This window comes from Dermochelys coriacea, chromosome 4 (genome assembly GCF_009764565.3).
Source record: "Dermochelys coriacea isolate rDerCor1 chromosome 4, rDerCor1.pri.v4, whole genome shotgun sequence".
Lineage (NCBI taxonomy): Eukaryota > Metazoa > Chordata > Testudines > Dermochelyidae > Dermochelys > Dermochelys coriacea.
The window spans coordinates 138,128,498-138,144,596 of NC_050071.1; the positions used below are offsets into that span (position 1 = coordinate 138,128,498).

Consider the following 16,099-nt stretch of genomic DNA (forward strand, 5'->3'; position numbering starts at 1 on the left):
AAATGGGATCTAGTAGGTCCTCTTCATCTGACTTCTGTGAGCCAATTGAATTGTGCTTTTAGATTAATTTGTACTGACATCAAACATCAGGCGCAAAACCCAAGCGGATTAAAATGCAATTTACTGGTCTCTAGTTCAGAAGCCTCAGTGAGAAGCAGTGTAATTTAGTGGACACTGCACTGGACTGGGATTCAAGAGACTTGGGTTCTGTTCCTTCGCCAGCTAGCAGGGTGACCTTAGACACCGCTCTGTTCCTCAGTTTCTCCACCAGTAAAATAGGAGTAATGATCTTTCCTTTTGTCAAGCTGCTTAAGCTCTACTAGGAAAAAGCTTTATATAAGAGCAAAGTGTTATAGATAACTGTGTTGGACAAAGCTGGGGAGACTATTCTGTAGAGTGCAATCCTACACATGTTCCCTGTATGTGGTGGGGCATACAGATGGATTAACTGACCTGAGTAGTAGGACTTTTCCATCTCAGTCTTCTATCCTCCTGGATGTGGGAATGAGTAGTGGTTGGTAATGCACCCTGTGATTGAGCTGATATGGGGAAGTGCCACAGGAGCTCTAATACAGCATGTTCGCTTTCTTTCCTAGGTCAACATGGATTCGTGGTTCTTTGTCCTCTTGCTTGGAAGTGGCCTGATGTGTCTAGGTGCGCGCATCATTACCTCAGGTGAGACATGTTCATTGCTTCCTCTCCTTCTGGTTGTAAACAGTAGTCGGGATTGAATGAGGAGATCCTCAGATCCTTAGTGATTTATTGCCCTCATCCCCTTAATTACCTGCCATGAAGAAGTGTCTGACAGGAGTTGCAGATGGTAAAGATGATCAGTATATGGTGTCTGCTAGAAGATAATGCTGAGCCTGCAAACATCGAAGACTCTCACTTATTGTGTGTGTTTGTTTTTTTAATTAATCATGCTCATAGTTAAGGTAGCAAAGGTAGGGCATAATATCTGTCTAAAACATCTGCTCTTATATTGCCCTTATTGCTACAGAATCTAAAGCCATCTCCATACTGTGGGATTGGTTTTTTTGCACTGATATAGCTACAGTAGTGCAAATCCCAAGTGTACATGTGATGCAAGATGGAGCTTGCATTAGTGCGACATACCCAGTGACCTACTGGGATAAGATACATTGGTGCAGGCCCCATTGTACGCCAGTGCTGTGTGTTTATATTAAGGATTTGTACCACTGTAACGTATCAGTGAAGTTTGACTGTGCAATTCCCCAAGGCTAAGCAAGCCCTATATGCTGATTAACCAGTCTTACCAGTGGTCCAACTGAAAAATTCTTCCTTTCCGGACCCTAAGTCTAGTATGTGTTTAGAGACGCTGAGATTGTGTCAAGGTGTATGCACTGGATACACCTATCACTGCCAGTGCATGCAAGGTAATAGATGCTTTAGGAATACACAGATACTGTATTAGCACGGTTTCTGCAAATTCTTTATAATCCTTGGTTCATTGATTCCATTCAGGTGGACAATCCTGATTGCCTGCCTGATGGGGACAGGAGGGAGGTTTTACCCCACAGTGTGCTGGCTGGAACCCTGAGGCATTCGTTGCATTACCCTGAAGCATTTTTTAGTGGGCACATCCCACCTGACCAAAATCCTGCAATTGTGGATGATGGGCATTGGTGGCCTTTGTGCCTTCCTGTTGGCAATATCCCCCTGCTGATCTTACTGCCATGACAGGAAATATAGTGGGAAGTCATCTTTCCCTCCATTCAGACCCTCCCACAGTGCCAAGTGAAACTATATTTGGACTCTGATAACTCAGTACAATCGTTTGCTATGTCAAATGAAAGTTGAGGTCAGCTGCATTTAATACTGAAAACCTGCCTTTTAAATAATCTATGGTTAAGAATTGTCACACATCCCTGGTTGCCTAGAGCCAGACCCAGCTCCCATTGAAGCCACTGGAAAGACTCCCAGGGATTTCAATGGGAGCTGGATCAGACACCTACCAATCACTGAACTCCTGCGGTTCAGATGCAGGGCCTAATTCTCCTTTCACACCAGTGTTATTCGACTGAAGTCAATGGAGTTGCACTGAAGTAAAGTCAGAGGAGAATTGGTCCTATTTCATGTTCCCAGGTTCAGTTGCCCCAGTGCTGGGGAGGGGAAGGAATAAAAGAACATTGGAGGTTATCTTGTGCTTTGTTACTTCCAGTGCCACCGTCCGTAGAGCACAACTCCACCATGCATTCCATGAAAGCCCCTACATCAGAGCCAGGTGGCGGAAAGGGCAGTAATCCAAACAGTCTGAACGCTAGCTCTCCAACGGCTGTACCTACCATGGCGCCTGGGCCTACTACCACACAAGCCTCAGAGCTCCCTCTGGACACCACTGTCAGCTTGCTGGGTAATGGAAACCGCACCATGAGGACAACTGTGCCTGCACCTGGGTCCACCTCCAGTCCACCCAGCACGACGTCTTCTGCTGCACAAACAGTTTCACAAGATGTAAAGACAGTGCCTGCAATGGGGAACATCACTATGGTGGTAACATCTCCAGAAACCATTGTCACTTCAGGTATGGCAAGGACACTTTTCATTCCTTCCTCTTCTTCCCTGTGATCCAGGCCCCTTGCCCCTTTAATACCTGGCTTTATTCTTCTTTCTTCTGTTTGCTGAAAACATATGGAAACCAGAAGTAAACTTTTTAGGGCCAGCTCCCCAGCTGGTGTAGACTGGCCTCTCTCCATTGAAATGAATGGAGCAAAGTTGACTTACACCAGCTGATGATCTGGCCCTTGTACTTGGAAGACAGGGAAATGAAACCCAGGCTGTGTCCAGGGAAGAACAATGGTATGTGGCTAAGGCACAGGACTGGGATGCCAGGAGTCCTGATTTCTAGTCCCACTTCTGCCACCGGTTTTGGGCCAGTCACATCACCACTGTCTCTTTCCTCATCTGTAAAAAGTGTCTGGTGATACCCAGTCCCAAGGGTTGCGAAGTGATTCTTTAAAAGAACTCATAAGCAAGAAAAAAAACTGACTGGGATCCTGCTCAGCTGAAGTGCTTTAATGGTCCAAAGAGCAGATATTATCACTATGTATTTGTATTTCGATAGCACCTAAGGACCTCAGTCAGGGAGCAGGGACTCCTCATACTGGGCAACATAGAAACACATATGAAAAACACGGTCCCTGTCCCAAAGAGCTGATGATCTAGGTCACAGTTCTGAATGGGATCCAAGAAGGAATTGCCCAGGAAAGGGATCAGGGCCCCCTAACAGTAGGTACTGAACAAGCAAATAACACAATGGCAGTCCCTGCTCCAGAGAGCTTACAGTAAAGGCCACTTTTATAAATGTGGCCCTTGATTTCTGTGCTGCAGATTCTTTGTGTAACCTGGGAGACTGTGGTTCAGTGGCTAAGGCACTGGCCTGAGGGGCAAAAGACCTGAATTCTATTCCTAGCTCTAACCTGCTGTGTAATCTTGGGATCATTTCGTCAATCTGTGCTTCAGTTTCCCATCTGTATAATGAGGCGAATAGAATCATAGAATATCAGGGTTGGAAGGGACCCCAGAAGGTCATCTAGTCCAACCCCCTGCTCAAAGCAGGACCAAGTCCCAGTTAAATCATCCTAGCCAGGGCTTTGTCAAGCCTGACCTTAAAAACCTCTAAGGAAGGAGATTCTACCACCTCCCTAGGTAACGCATTCCAGTGTTTCACCACCCTCTTAGTGAAAAAGTTTTTCCTAATATCCAATCTAAACCTCCCCCATTGCAACTTGAGACCATTACTCCTCGTTCTGTCATCTGCTACCATTGAGAACAGTCTAGAGCCATCCTCTTTGAAACCCCCTTTCAGGTAGTTGAAAGCAGCTATCAAATCCCCCCTCATTCTTCTCTTCTGCAGACTAAACAATCCCAGCTCCCTCAGCCTCTCCTCATAAGTCATGTGCTCTAGACCCCTAATCATTTTTGTTGCCCTTCGCTGTACTCTTTCCAATTTATCCACATCCTTCTTGTAGTGTGGGGCCCAAAACTGGACACAGTACTCCAGATGAGGCCTCACCAGTGTCGAATAGAGGGGAACGATCACGTCCCTCGATCTGCTCGCTATGCCCCTACTTATACATCCCAAAATGCCATTGGCCTTCTTGGCAACAAGGGCACACTGCTGACTCATATCCAGCTTCTCGTCCACTGTCACCCCTAGGTCCTTTTCCGCAGAACTGCTGCCGAGCCATTCGGTCCCTAGTCTGTAGCGGTGCATTGGATTCTTCCATCCTAAGTGCAGGACCCTGCACTTATCCTTATTGAACCTCATTAGATTTCTTTTGGCCCAATCTTCCAATTTGTCTAGGTCCTTCTGTATCCTATCCCTCCCCTCCAGCGTATCTACCACTCCTCCCAGTTTAGTATCATCCGCAAATTTGCTGAGAGTGCAATCCACACCATCCTCCAGATCATTTATGAAGATATTGAACAAAACGGGCCCCAGGACCGACCCCTGGGGCACTCCACTTGACACCGGCTGCCAACTAGACATGGAGCCATTGATCACTACCCGTTGAGCCCGACAATCTAGCCAGCTTTCTACCCACCTTATAGTGCATTCATCCAGCCCATACTTCCTTAACTTGCTGACAAGAATGCTGTGGGAGACCGTGTCAAAAGCTTTGCTAAAGTCAAGAAACAATACATCCACTGCTTTCCCTTCATCCACAGAACCAGTAATCTCATCATAAAAGGCGATTAGATTAGTCAGGCATGACCTTCCCTTGGTGAATCCATGCTGACTGTTCCTGATCACTTTCCTCTCCTCTAAGTGCTTCAGGATTGATTCTTTGAGGACCTGCTCCATGATTTTTCCAGGGACTGAGGTGAGGCTGACCGGCCTGTAGTTCCCAGGATCCTCCTTCTTCCCTTTTTTAAAGATGGGCACTACATTAGCCTTTTTCCAGTCATCCGGGACTTCCCCCGTTCGCCACGAGTTTTCAAAGATAATGGCCAAGGGCTCTGCAATCACAGCCGCCAATTCCCTCAGCACTCTCGGATGCAATTCGTCCGGCCCCATGGACTTGTGCACGTCCAGCTTTTCTAAATAGTCCCTAACCACCTCTATCTCTACAGAGGGCTGGCCATCTCTTCCCCATTTTGTGATGCCCAGCACAGCAGTCTGGGAGCTGACCTTGTTAGTGAAAACAGAGGCAAAAAAAGCATTGAGTACATTAGCTTTTTCCACATCCTCTGCCACTAGCTTGCCTCCCTCATTCAGTAAGGGGCCCACACTTTCCTTGGCTTTCTTCTTGTTGCCAACATACCTGAAGAAACCCTTCTTGTTACTCTTGACATCTCTTGCTAGCTGCAGCTCCAGGTGCGATTTGGCCCTCCTGATATCTTTCCTACATGCCCGAGCAATATTTTTATACTCTTCCCTGGTCATATGTCCAACCTTCCACTTCTTGTAAGCTTCTTTTTTATGTTTAAGATCCGCTAGGATTTCACCATTAAGCCAAGCTGGTCGCCTGCCATATTTACTATTCTTTCGACTCATCGGGATGGTTTGTCCCTGTAACCTCAACAGGGATTCCTTGAAATACAGCCAGCTCTCCTGGACTCCCTTCCCTTTCATGTTAGTCCCCCAGGGGATCCTGGCCATCTGTTCCCTGAGGGAGTCAAAGTCTGCTTTCCTGAAGTCCAGGGTCCGTATCCTGCTGCTTACCTTTCTTCCCTGCGTCAGGATCCTGAACTCAACCAACTCATGGTCACTGCCTCCCAGATTCCCATCCACTTTTGCTTCCCCCACTAATTCTACCCGGTTTGTGAGCAGCAGGTCAAGAAAAGCGCTCCCCCTAGTTGGCTCCCCTAGCACTTGCACCAGGAAATTGTCCCCTACGCTTTCCAAAAACTTCCTGGATTGTCTATGCACCGCTGTATTGCTCTCCCAGCAGATATCAGGAAAATTAAAGTCACCCATGAGAATCAGGGCATGCGATCTAGTAGCTTCCGTGAGTTGCCGGAAGAAAGCCTCATCCACCTCATCCCCCTGGTCCGGTGGTCTATAGCAGACTCCCACCATGACATCACTCTTGTTGCACACACTTCTAAACTTAATCCAGAGACACTCAGGTTTTTCCACAGTTTCGTACCGGAGCTCTGAGCAGTCATACTGCTCCCTTACATACAGTGCTACTCCCCCACCTTTTCTGCCCTGCCTGTCCTTCCTGAACAGTTTATAACCATCCATGACTGTACTCCAGTCATGTGAGTTATCCCACCAAGTCTCTGTTATTCCAATCACGTCATAATTCTTTGACATCACCAGGACCTCCAGTTCTCCCTGCTTGTTTCCAAGGCTTTGTGCATTTGTATATAAGCACTTGAGATAACCTGTTGATCGCCCCTCATTCCCAGTATGAGGCAGGAGCCCTCCCCTCACAGACATTCCTGCCTGTGCTTCCTCCCGGTATCCCGCTTTCCCACTTACCTCAGGGCTTTGGTCTCCTTCCCCCGGTGAACCTAGTTTAAAGCCCTCCTCACTAGGTTAGCCAGCCTGCTGGCAAAGATGTTCTTCCCTCTCTTCGTAAGATGGAGCCCGTCTCTGCCCAGCACTCCTCCTTCATGGAACACCATCCCATGGTCAAAGAATCCAAAGCCTTCTCTCCGACACCACCTGCGTAGCCATTCGTTGACCTCCACGATTCGACGGTCCCTACCCAGGCCTTTTCCTTCCACGGGGAGGATGGACGAGAACACCACTTGCGCCTCCAACTCCTTTCATAGAATATCAGGGTTGGAAGGGACCCCAGAAGGTCATCTAGTCCAACCCCCTTTATCCTTCTTCCCAGAGCCACGTAGTCCGCAGTGATCCGCTCAAGGTCATTCTTGGCAGTATCATTGGTGCCCACGTGGAGAAGCAGGAAGGGGTAGCGATCCGAGGGCTTGATGAGTCTCGGCAGTCTCTCCGTCACATCACGAATCTTAGCCCCTGGCAAGCAGCAGACTTCTCGGTTTTCCCGGTCAGGGCGGCAGATAGATGACTCAGTCCCCCGGAGGAGAGAGTCCCCGACCACCACCACCCGCCTTCTCCTCTTGGGAGTGGTGGTCGTGGAACCCCCAACCTCAGGACATCGCATCTCATGCCTCCCAACCAGCGGAGTCTCCTTCTGCTTTCTCCCCCCAGACCTATCATCTGGTCCACTCTCCGCAATGGTACCTGTGGAGAGAACATGAAAGCGGTTAGTTACCTGTGTCTGTGTTACTGGAACCCGGACATTCCGCTTACCTCTTCTGGAGGTCACATGTTGCCAAGCTTCTTCACTGGCCTCTTGGCTCCTCTGTGCAACCTGCTCTATATCTTTAGAGCTTTGTGCCCCTAGAAGGCTATCCTGAGTTTGGTCCAGAAAATCCTCAGTCTCTCGTATACAACGCAGGGTCGTTACCTGTTGCTCCAGACCTTCAATCTTCTCTTCCAATATGGAGACCAGCTTGCACTTTGTACAGACAAAGTCGCTTCTGTCCTGTGGAAGAAAGACAAACATGGCACATCCAGTGCAGGTCACAACAGCTGAACCCCCCCATTCCATATCACCTACCTACTATGAGCTTCCTCAGAGACGTTGGCAAGATGTAAGCCTCACTGGGCTCACTCCAGGCAAACTCCCAGGCAAACTCCTGCTGTGAGCTGCTCTGCTGTCCCCGCTGCTCCGCTGCTCCGCTGCCGCTCAGCTGGTTCGCGAGGCTCTGGCTATTTTTAAACAGCCAGGCTTCCCTGACGCAAACACACAGACACCCTAATGCCCGCCCCCTGCAGGCTAGCAGCCAATCAGACACTCACTCAGGCTCTCTCCCTGCCCTCCCAGCAAACACACGCTCGGATACTTCCTCAGCAAGCAAACACACACACTCGGATACTTACCAGTCCCAGGCAAACTCCTGCTGTGAGCTGCTCTGCTGTCCCCGCTGCTCCGCTGGTTCGCTGCCGCTCGAATACTTCCTGTTGGGGGAGATTCTCAGTCCTGTTATGCTGTGGGTCTGACTAGATGGCCATAATTGTCCTTTCTGGTCTTAAAATCTATGATTATATAAAAAGGGGGAAATCACTCTGCCACACGGGAGGGTTTCAAGCACTTTGTGATCACAGATGGAAGGGGCTATAGAAGTGCTGGGGATTGGAATAACAATGTCTGGTGAAAGGAGTAAGGTTTCAGTCACTGACACTCATTATGGTTTGTTTTGCTTTCTCTAGGTGAGCCGTCAAAAGGCCCAGGTAAGCGCTTACCATTAGACACTCACTCTCTATCCTAGGGCCTGACTGGTTTTAACTGAACCCTTGGTTCGATCATTCTTCATATTAAGGTACCATTAATATATATTTTATAAAGGGTTAATAAATGACTGATAAATGTTATATGCATGTTACAGACACAAGTAGCATATGTTATCAATTATTATAAGCGCCTCACTAAAAAGTGTTTATAGAGGATCATAAGCCATGATTATAAGCAGCCTGATGAACTCAATAACAATTAACAGTTTATTAAAACATCTAATAGTTTATCAACCCTTTGTAAACTATTTATAAATGGATTTGTATGGTAAAGTGTGAGCCTTGTTTCTGAATGGTTGGTTCTACCTTTTCTTACTCAAGCTTCCTCACTGGTCCCATGTGTCTGCCTTGCCATTCCCAAGAGAGAAGTGGGTCCATGGAAGGAGATGGGAGTGGGCTTTTTCCCTAGGATGAATGTTCAAAAGAAGCTAGCTTTGTAAAAGCTGGAAACTCCAGGAGAAATGCACTTTAAATCTCCAAAGCTCTTTCCATTTATTTTAGGCTTTGAACTTTGTGTTCAGTGAATGATTTGGTTTTTATGTTTTGGAAGCAGTACCTGTTCATCCCTCACCTCCTTTTCCCCTCCCCACCTCCTCCAGCCCATATGCCATGTGCACGTCACAATGTTTTAAGGAAGACGATTGTTTTATGCTGCTGCTGACTTATCAGGAGATACTACAAGTAAGAAAAACACAAACAAGGATCACAGAAGTTAGAGGCTGAGAAAGACCTTTTAGGTCACATCTGGTCCATCCCCTGCCAGTCCATAGTTGTTTCCTAGACAAAGACAGTGCTTAGTCTTTATAAGTGTGTGTTTTGCAGGGTAGCAATTCCTGGAATTCTTGGACCCAGCTTCTGTATTGGATCAGGTCCTGTGCTGATAAAAATTGGCATCGCCCCTTTAAAGGCAATGGAACTATTCTAATTTACACCAGCTGAGGATCTGACCCATAGTCTTTAGACGCATGCATGCACGCACGCACATGGCCACTGTTCTCTGTTGCACTGGTGTAGAATAATGCCCAGTGGGTAGCTATGTGCAGTCACATTCTTAGGGGGCTCTTGTCTTTCTCATTGAGCCTTGGGTGGTTCAAACAGATGTCAGATTTTACATAGCAGCAGCCCTCATTTCAGAGTCTGCTCAGCCTGACTGTGATCTCTGGATTCATCTTCCTGTCTGGCAGCACTTTTTGCTTCCTCCTCCACTAGGCAAAGCTAATGGGACAAGTACAGGACTCTCTCTTAAAGAGGGCCATATGCTTATAATGTGCTGAGACCCCAATATGAGGTTAAGTGGCAATAAAAGTGAACAGGGTTCTCAGTGCTACAAGCCAGCATTCATTAGAATGTAATAAAAAACTTGAATTCCATTTGAAAATGGTATTTGTCATACTTCCACTGTTTACAGACAAGTGATTTCTTTGCCTTAAGAATTCTCAGTCTTGTGTGCTAGTTTTTCTCCTGTTCTGTTTGCCACTGCATATTATATTTTTATACAAAATAACCTTGAGTTCTTCTCAGTTTATTTTTTTATAGTCCATTTCAATAGCTATTGAAACTTTTATCTGCCCATCCTTCCTGGACCTGATGACTGGTATGTTTCTAGCAATACCAACCTCAACTGCTCAAAAATCATGAGTCGGGTCTCAAAAACATAAGATCAGTTTAAATATCATGAGATTTGGGGGGGAAAAAAGTTGCAGTTATTTTATTGGTTTCTGAGACATTAGGGCTCACTCAAATCATGTTTTCAAATTTTTCTCCAAAACCAGAATAGCTAAAAATGTACTGTATTTTTTTTTTTTTTACTGAAATGAAAGCTGAGGTTCTCATATAATCACAGCACTCCAGGAGATAGGGAATCAAAAGAAGAACCAAATATTGTGAGGCTGGCACTAAAATCACGGGTTAATTGTGTCACAATATTGTTCTGTCTCAATTTCTAACACCCCTCCCCTCCCCCCCAGTTCTTCTTACAATTTGTATTTCTGTGTGGCTAAGATATTCCTGTTCTGTTCTTTTTTGTTGTGCAGGTGATTCTGATCCGGACAGAAGAGGTGAGAAGTTCACATCTCATTGCCACGTTATGTCCCTATACTGTGTATTCCTCTGCTAAGCGTCACCAACGGTGCTTTGGGATTTTTTAATAGTGTTTGAAAGAACAAAATGCATTCTTAGGGGCAGGATATTGACAGTGCTCAGGGGCCAGTTTTTCAAGAGCTCAGCACCTATTATTGGACTAGATGAGCTCAGCTTCTGTTTAGATATCCAAGTAAGGTCCAGATTTTCAGAAGTATTCAGCCACCCAGAAGCTCCCCGTGTGACCATTCTGATCAGATTTTTGAAAGTGCTTTCTGCCTAATGATATCTTAAACACAAAAAAGAAGCTTCCAAGAAGTGGAAGATTGGACAAATGACCAGGGAGGAATATAAAAATATTGCTCAGGCGTGCAGGAGTGAAATCAGGAAGGCCAAATCACACCTGGATTGCAGCTAGCAAGGGATGTTGAGAGTAACAAGAAGGTTTTCTTCAGGTATATTAGCAACAAGAAGGTGGTCAAGGAAAGTGTGGACCCCTTACTGAATGGGGGAGGCAACCTAGTGACAGAGGATGTAGAAAAAGCTAATGTACTCAATGCTTTTTTTGCCTCTGTCTTCACGAACAAGGTCAGCTCCCAGACTACTGCACTGGGCAGCACAGTATGGGGAAGAGGTGAGCAGCCCTCTGTGGAGAAGGAAATGGTTCAGGACTATTTTAGAAAAGCTGGACAAGCATAAGTCCATGGGGCCAGATACACTGCATCTGAGGGTTCTAAAGGAATTGGCGGATGTGATAGCAGAGCCATTGGCCATTATCTTTGAAAACTCATGGCGATCGGGGGAGGTCCCAGATGACTGGAAAAAGGCTAATGTAGTGCCCATCTTTAAAAAAGGGAAGGAGGAGGATCCTGGGAACTACAGGCCAGTCAGCCTCACCTGAAATCATGGAGCAGGTCCTCAAGGAATCAATTTTGAAACCCTTAGAGGAAAGGAAAGTGCAATTCACCAAGGGCAAGTCATGCCTGACTAACCTAATTGCCTTTTATGACAAGATAACTGGCTCTGTGGATGAGGGGAAAGCAGTGGACATGTTATTCCTTGACTTTAGCAAAGTTTTTGATACGGTGTCTCACAGTATACTTGCCAGCAAGTTAAAGAAGTATGAGCTGGATGAATGGACTATAAGGTGGATAGCTAGCTAGCAAGATTGTCGTGCTCAATGGGTAGTGATCAATGGCTCCATGTCTATTTGGCAGCCAGTATCAAGTGGAGTCCCCCAAAGATCAGTCGTGGGGCCAGATTTGTTCGATATCTTCATAAATGATCCGGAGGATGGTTTGGATTGCACCCTCAGCAAGTTTGCAGATGACACTAAACTGAGAGGAGAGGTAGATACACTGGAAGATAGGGATAGGATACAGAGGGCCCTAGACAAATTAGAGGATTGGGGCAAAAGAAATCTGATGAGGTTCAACAAGGACAAGTGCAGAGTCCTGCACTTAGGACGGAAGAATCCCATGCACTGCTACAGACTAGGGACCGAGTGGCTAGGCTGTACTTCTGCAGAAAATGACTTGGGGATTACAGTGGATGAGAAGCTGGATATGAGTCAACAGTGTGCCCTTGTTGCCAAGAAGGCTAACGGCATTTTGGGTTGTATAAGTAGGAGCATTGCCAGCAGATCGAGGGATGTGATCATTCCCCTCTATTCGGCATTGGTGAGGCCTCATCTGGAGTATTGTGTTCAGTTTTAGACTCCACGCTACAAAAAGGATGTGGAAAAATTGGAGAGAGTCCAGCAGAGGGCAACAAAAATTATTAGAGGGCTGGAGCACCTGATTTATGAGGAGAGGCTGAGGGAACTGGGATTATTTAATCTGCAGAAAAGACGAATGAGGGCGGATTTGATAGCTGCTTTCAGCTACCTGAAAGGGTCTCCAAAGACTCATAGACATTAAGGTCAGAAGGGACCATTATGATCATCTAGTCTGACCTTCTGCACAATACAGGCCACAGAATCTCACCCACCCACTCCTGCAATAAACCTCTCACCTATGTCTGAGCTATTGAAGTCTTCAAATCATGGTTTAAAGACTTCAAGGTGCAGAGAATCCTCCAGCAAGTGACCTGTGCCCCATACGGCAGAGAAAGGCGAAAAGCCCCCAGGGTCTCTTCCAATCTGCCCTGGAGGAAAATTCCTTCCCGACCCCAAATATGGCAATCAGCTGAACCCTAAGCATGTGGGCAAGATTCACCAGCCAGATACCCAGGAAAGAATTCTCTGTAGTAACTCAGATCCCATCCCATCACAGTCCATTGCGCCTATTTATCATGAATAGTTAAAGATCAATTAATTGCCAAAATCATGTTATCCCATCACACCATCTCCTCCATAAACTTATTGAGCTTAATCTTGAAGCCAGATAGGTCTTTTGCCCGCACTGCTTCCCTTGGAAGGCTGTTCCAAAACTTCACTCCTCTGATGGTTAGAAACCTTCGTCTAATTTCAAGTCTAAACTTCCTGGTGGCCAGTTTATATCCATTTGTGGTTGTGTCCACATTGGTACTGAGCTTAAATAATTCCTCTCCCTCTCTGGTATTTATCCCTCTGATATATTTATAGAGAGCATGGATTGATCTAGACTGTTCTCAGTGGTAGCAGATGACAGAACAAGGAGTAATGGTCTCAAGTTGCAGTGGGGGAGGCTTAGGGTGGATATTGGGGAAAACTTTTTCACTAGGTGGGTGGTGAAGCACTGGAATGGGTTATCTAGGGAGGTGATGGAATCTCCTTCCTTACTGGTTTTTAAGGTCAGGTTTGACAAAGCCCTGGCTGGGATGATTTAGTTGGGGATTGGTCCTGCTTTGAGCAGGGGGTTGGACTAGATGACCTCTTGAGGTCTTCCAACCCTGATATTCTATGATTCTAATGTGTTTGGGCTCTGTAGAAAATCTGGCCCCTGTCTGGCACCTGTGGATGTTAAATTCTTTTGAAAAAAGTGCTTCTATTGGGGGTGCCAAACTCTTTTGAAAAATCTGGCATTAGAACCTCCATAGATCTGCGTAAATAATTTGTATCTATGAGAGCTATTTGAAGAATTTACCGTTCCTTTTCTTCTTGGGAATTGCCTGTTAATCATGATTTCCCCTAATATTTTCATTTTTCAAAATTATTTGCCAAGTAATTCCTGTGAATAATTCTTGTTCATGAGCAGATCTGCCAGCAAATACTCAAAATTCCAGCTGTTTTGATTATAATGATAGGTCATTTGGTCTGTTTCTGTCATGTGATTGGTTGAGCTTAGTTTAGATACTCAGGTTTCCCTCTGGAATATTTGCAATTACAAATTAATTCAGAAATATAGGAATTGCCAGACCGGATCAGACCAATGGTCTTTTTAGTTTGGTTTTCTGTACTTTGAAATTAGCTTTCTGCAGATATTTTAGCAATACTCTGTTCAGTGTTTCAGCTAGATTAGCCTACAAGGTGCTCCAGTTAACTTGGTTAGATTTGCAACTCTCATGATTCTATGCACAGTGTAAATAACTAGTTAGATACTCTGTTTTCTGCAAATGTTCTTGTCAATAAACATGTTTGCTAGAATCTTCTCAGAAAGTGAAAACAAAAGGGATACAGGCCAAGTGAATTCATTTTAAAATTTGGCTGTACACCTATGGAAACTTTCTGCACAGTTCCCCTACCTCCAGCACAGCATGTGTATTGTTCAGTACCCTCTCACACTTGCAGATGCTGAAACAAAAAATTGCAAAAATGTGATTTACTTTTTATCTCTGCTGCTGTTAGTTTATTTTTTGCACTTCACTGGCTTGGATAGTTAAACTAAGCTGGTCAGTTTCATTTCCAGTGAAAAGTGTTGGTGTTTTCAATAATGCAAGGGGGATATTTAAAGGAACACCCACTTTTTTTGAGTTGTGCTTTTTTTGTTTTGTTTTAAATGTCATGAACTTTTGTTCCCGTTAGATACAACAAAACATTTTTATTGCCTGAACCTAATTTTTTGCCATCTGTGAGGTTGCACTAGGGTTCCTGAGAGCAGAATTTTATCCTATGAACTAGATCTTCTGCTGGTGTAAATCACTGTAACTTCATTGAAGTCAGTGAGTTACATTGATTTATACCTGCTGCAGATTAGGCCTCATATTTTCATTCTGATTTTACTCTTCTTTGTGTCTAGATACTCTAGTTGTAGTGCTTGAACCTGCATTATTTACTCTCTCACAACTCCCGTTGGATCTGGTTTGATTTCTTTTACAATGATATGTACATTTAAATAATTCCATTGACTTCAGTGAAGTTATGACACTGTGAAACCATGACAGAGATTAAAATCAGGCTCATTAGCTGACTTCATCAGGACTTGTTGCTGCAGGATCAGGCCTGTTATGAATAGAGCATCTTTGAAATTACACTGGAATTTTCCTTTAAATGTAAGGAGCATTGTGAGCAAACATTATGAAGAGTTTATAGGGAAGTGAAGGCTTTGAGCAAATATAGTTTGCCGCCTTTTAAGTCAGGGCAAATGCCCTTTGGGAGCTACTTACTTTAAAAAAATGTATCTAGTATCAGGAAGAGGGGAAATTGCTGGTATGCTTGTAAAGAAAGTTACAGCAATATCTTTAACAATATCTTTAATGACACTTCAAAATTTATTCCCCTTAACAAATTTCTAGTGATGTCTCTAATGCAAGCAAGATAAAGGAGCTTTCACTGAAAGTGAGTGAAAATGTTCTGTATTTTTTTCCCCCCCGTGATCATTAAACTTTCAAGAGGAGTGGTGCAAGATGGTAAATGTTAGAGAATAAATCACACTTTGGCTACTTATTATTTAGGGCTGTTATATAAAAAATAAATAACCCTTTCGTTTTACTTATACAGTGTGTGTGTGTGTCTCTCTCTCTCTCTCTCTCTCTCTCTCTCGTATGTACACCTATAGCAGTGTCTGTGTAAGATATGTTCCTAGAAACCTGAAAGAATTTGGTTTCTCTGTTTGTTTTTTAATCCTCAGATGGCTGTAGTTTGGAATTCCGAGTGCTACTGTAAGATTCATTACTACAGAACATAGGGAGAGTTGAGCTTGATGGATTATGCCAGAGAACTAATGCCTTTGTTCTTTGATTTGTTTCTTTAAATATGGTATTTTCAGAATGAAAATGTGTATATCATACCAGATCTTGGTTTTATAACATTGCCGCTACATTGCACACAACAGGGCCATTCAGAACTTCCTCAGGACTAGACCCAGAACCGACCTGTTCCAAAAGCAGTTGAGCATTAGAGGAGAATCTCCTTTAGGTGGAAGCAATATAGGGGCTATGATACAAAGTTGATCAGTTCTGATTCCATCCAGTAGAAGATAGTGTGGGGGGCGGAGGGGTGCATTTGTAGACACACATGTGCGTGCATGCATGCGCACACACACATACCAATTCATTACAATATGTACAAAGATAGATATATTATCTAGTAGTTGGGGCAAAGGACTGGAAGTCAAAACTCCTGAGTTCTTCAGGAGATCAGTTCACGTCTGGCTCACTGTGTGACTTTTATACAAGTTACCTAGATTTATAAATTTTAAGGTCAGAAATGACCATATTATCAAGGTTTACCTCCTGTATAACACCAAACAAGTCATTTCCTCTTGTAACTCCTGTATTGAGCCCAGTAACTTGAGTTTGATTAAACCATATCTTCTGGAAAGACATCCAGTCTTCAGATAAAGATGACAAGAGATGGAAAAGCCT

General features: G+C 44.7%; 1 protein-coding gene across 5 annotated transcripts in view; it reads left to right on the forward strand.

The window, feature by feature from the left end:
* PTPRA (protein tyrosine phosphatase receptor type A) overlaps positions 1 to 16,099 on the forward strand; it is a 258,209-nt gene that overhangs the window by 196,391 nt on the left and 45,719 nt on the right. For all 5 annotated transcript variants that reach the window (XM_043512765.1, XM_043512763.1, XM_038398352.1 and 2 more), the window contains 4 exons: positions 597 to 675; positions 2,183 to 2,545; positions 8,216 to 8,236; positions 10,330 to 10,353. In XM_043512765.1, coding sequence (XP_043368700.1) covers positions 597 to 675; positions 2,183 to 2,545; positions 8,216 to 8,236; positions 10,330 to 10,353 — 487 coding nt within the window. The remainder of the gene's footprint in view (positions 1 to 596; positions 676 to 2,182; positions 2,546 to 8,215; positions 8,237 to 10,329; positions 10,354 to 16,099) is intronic.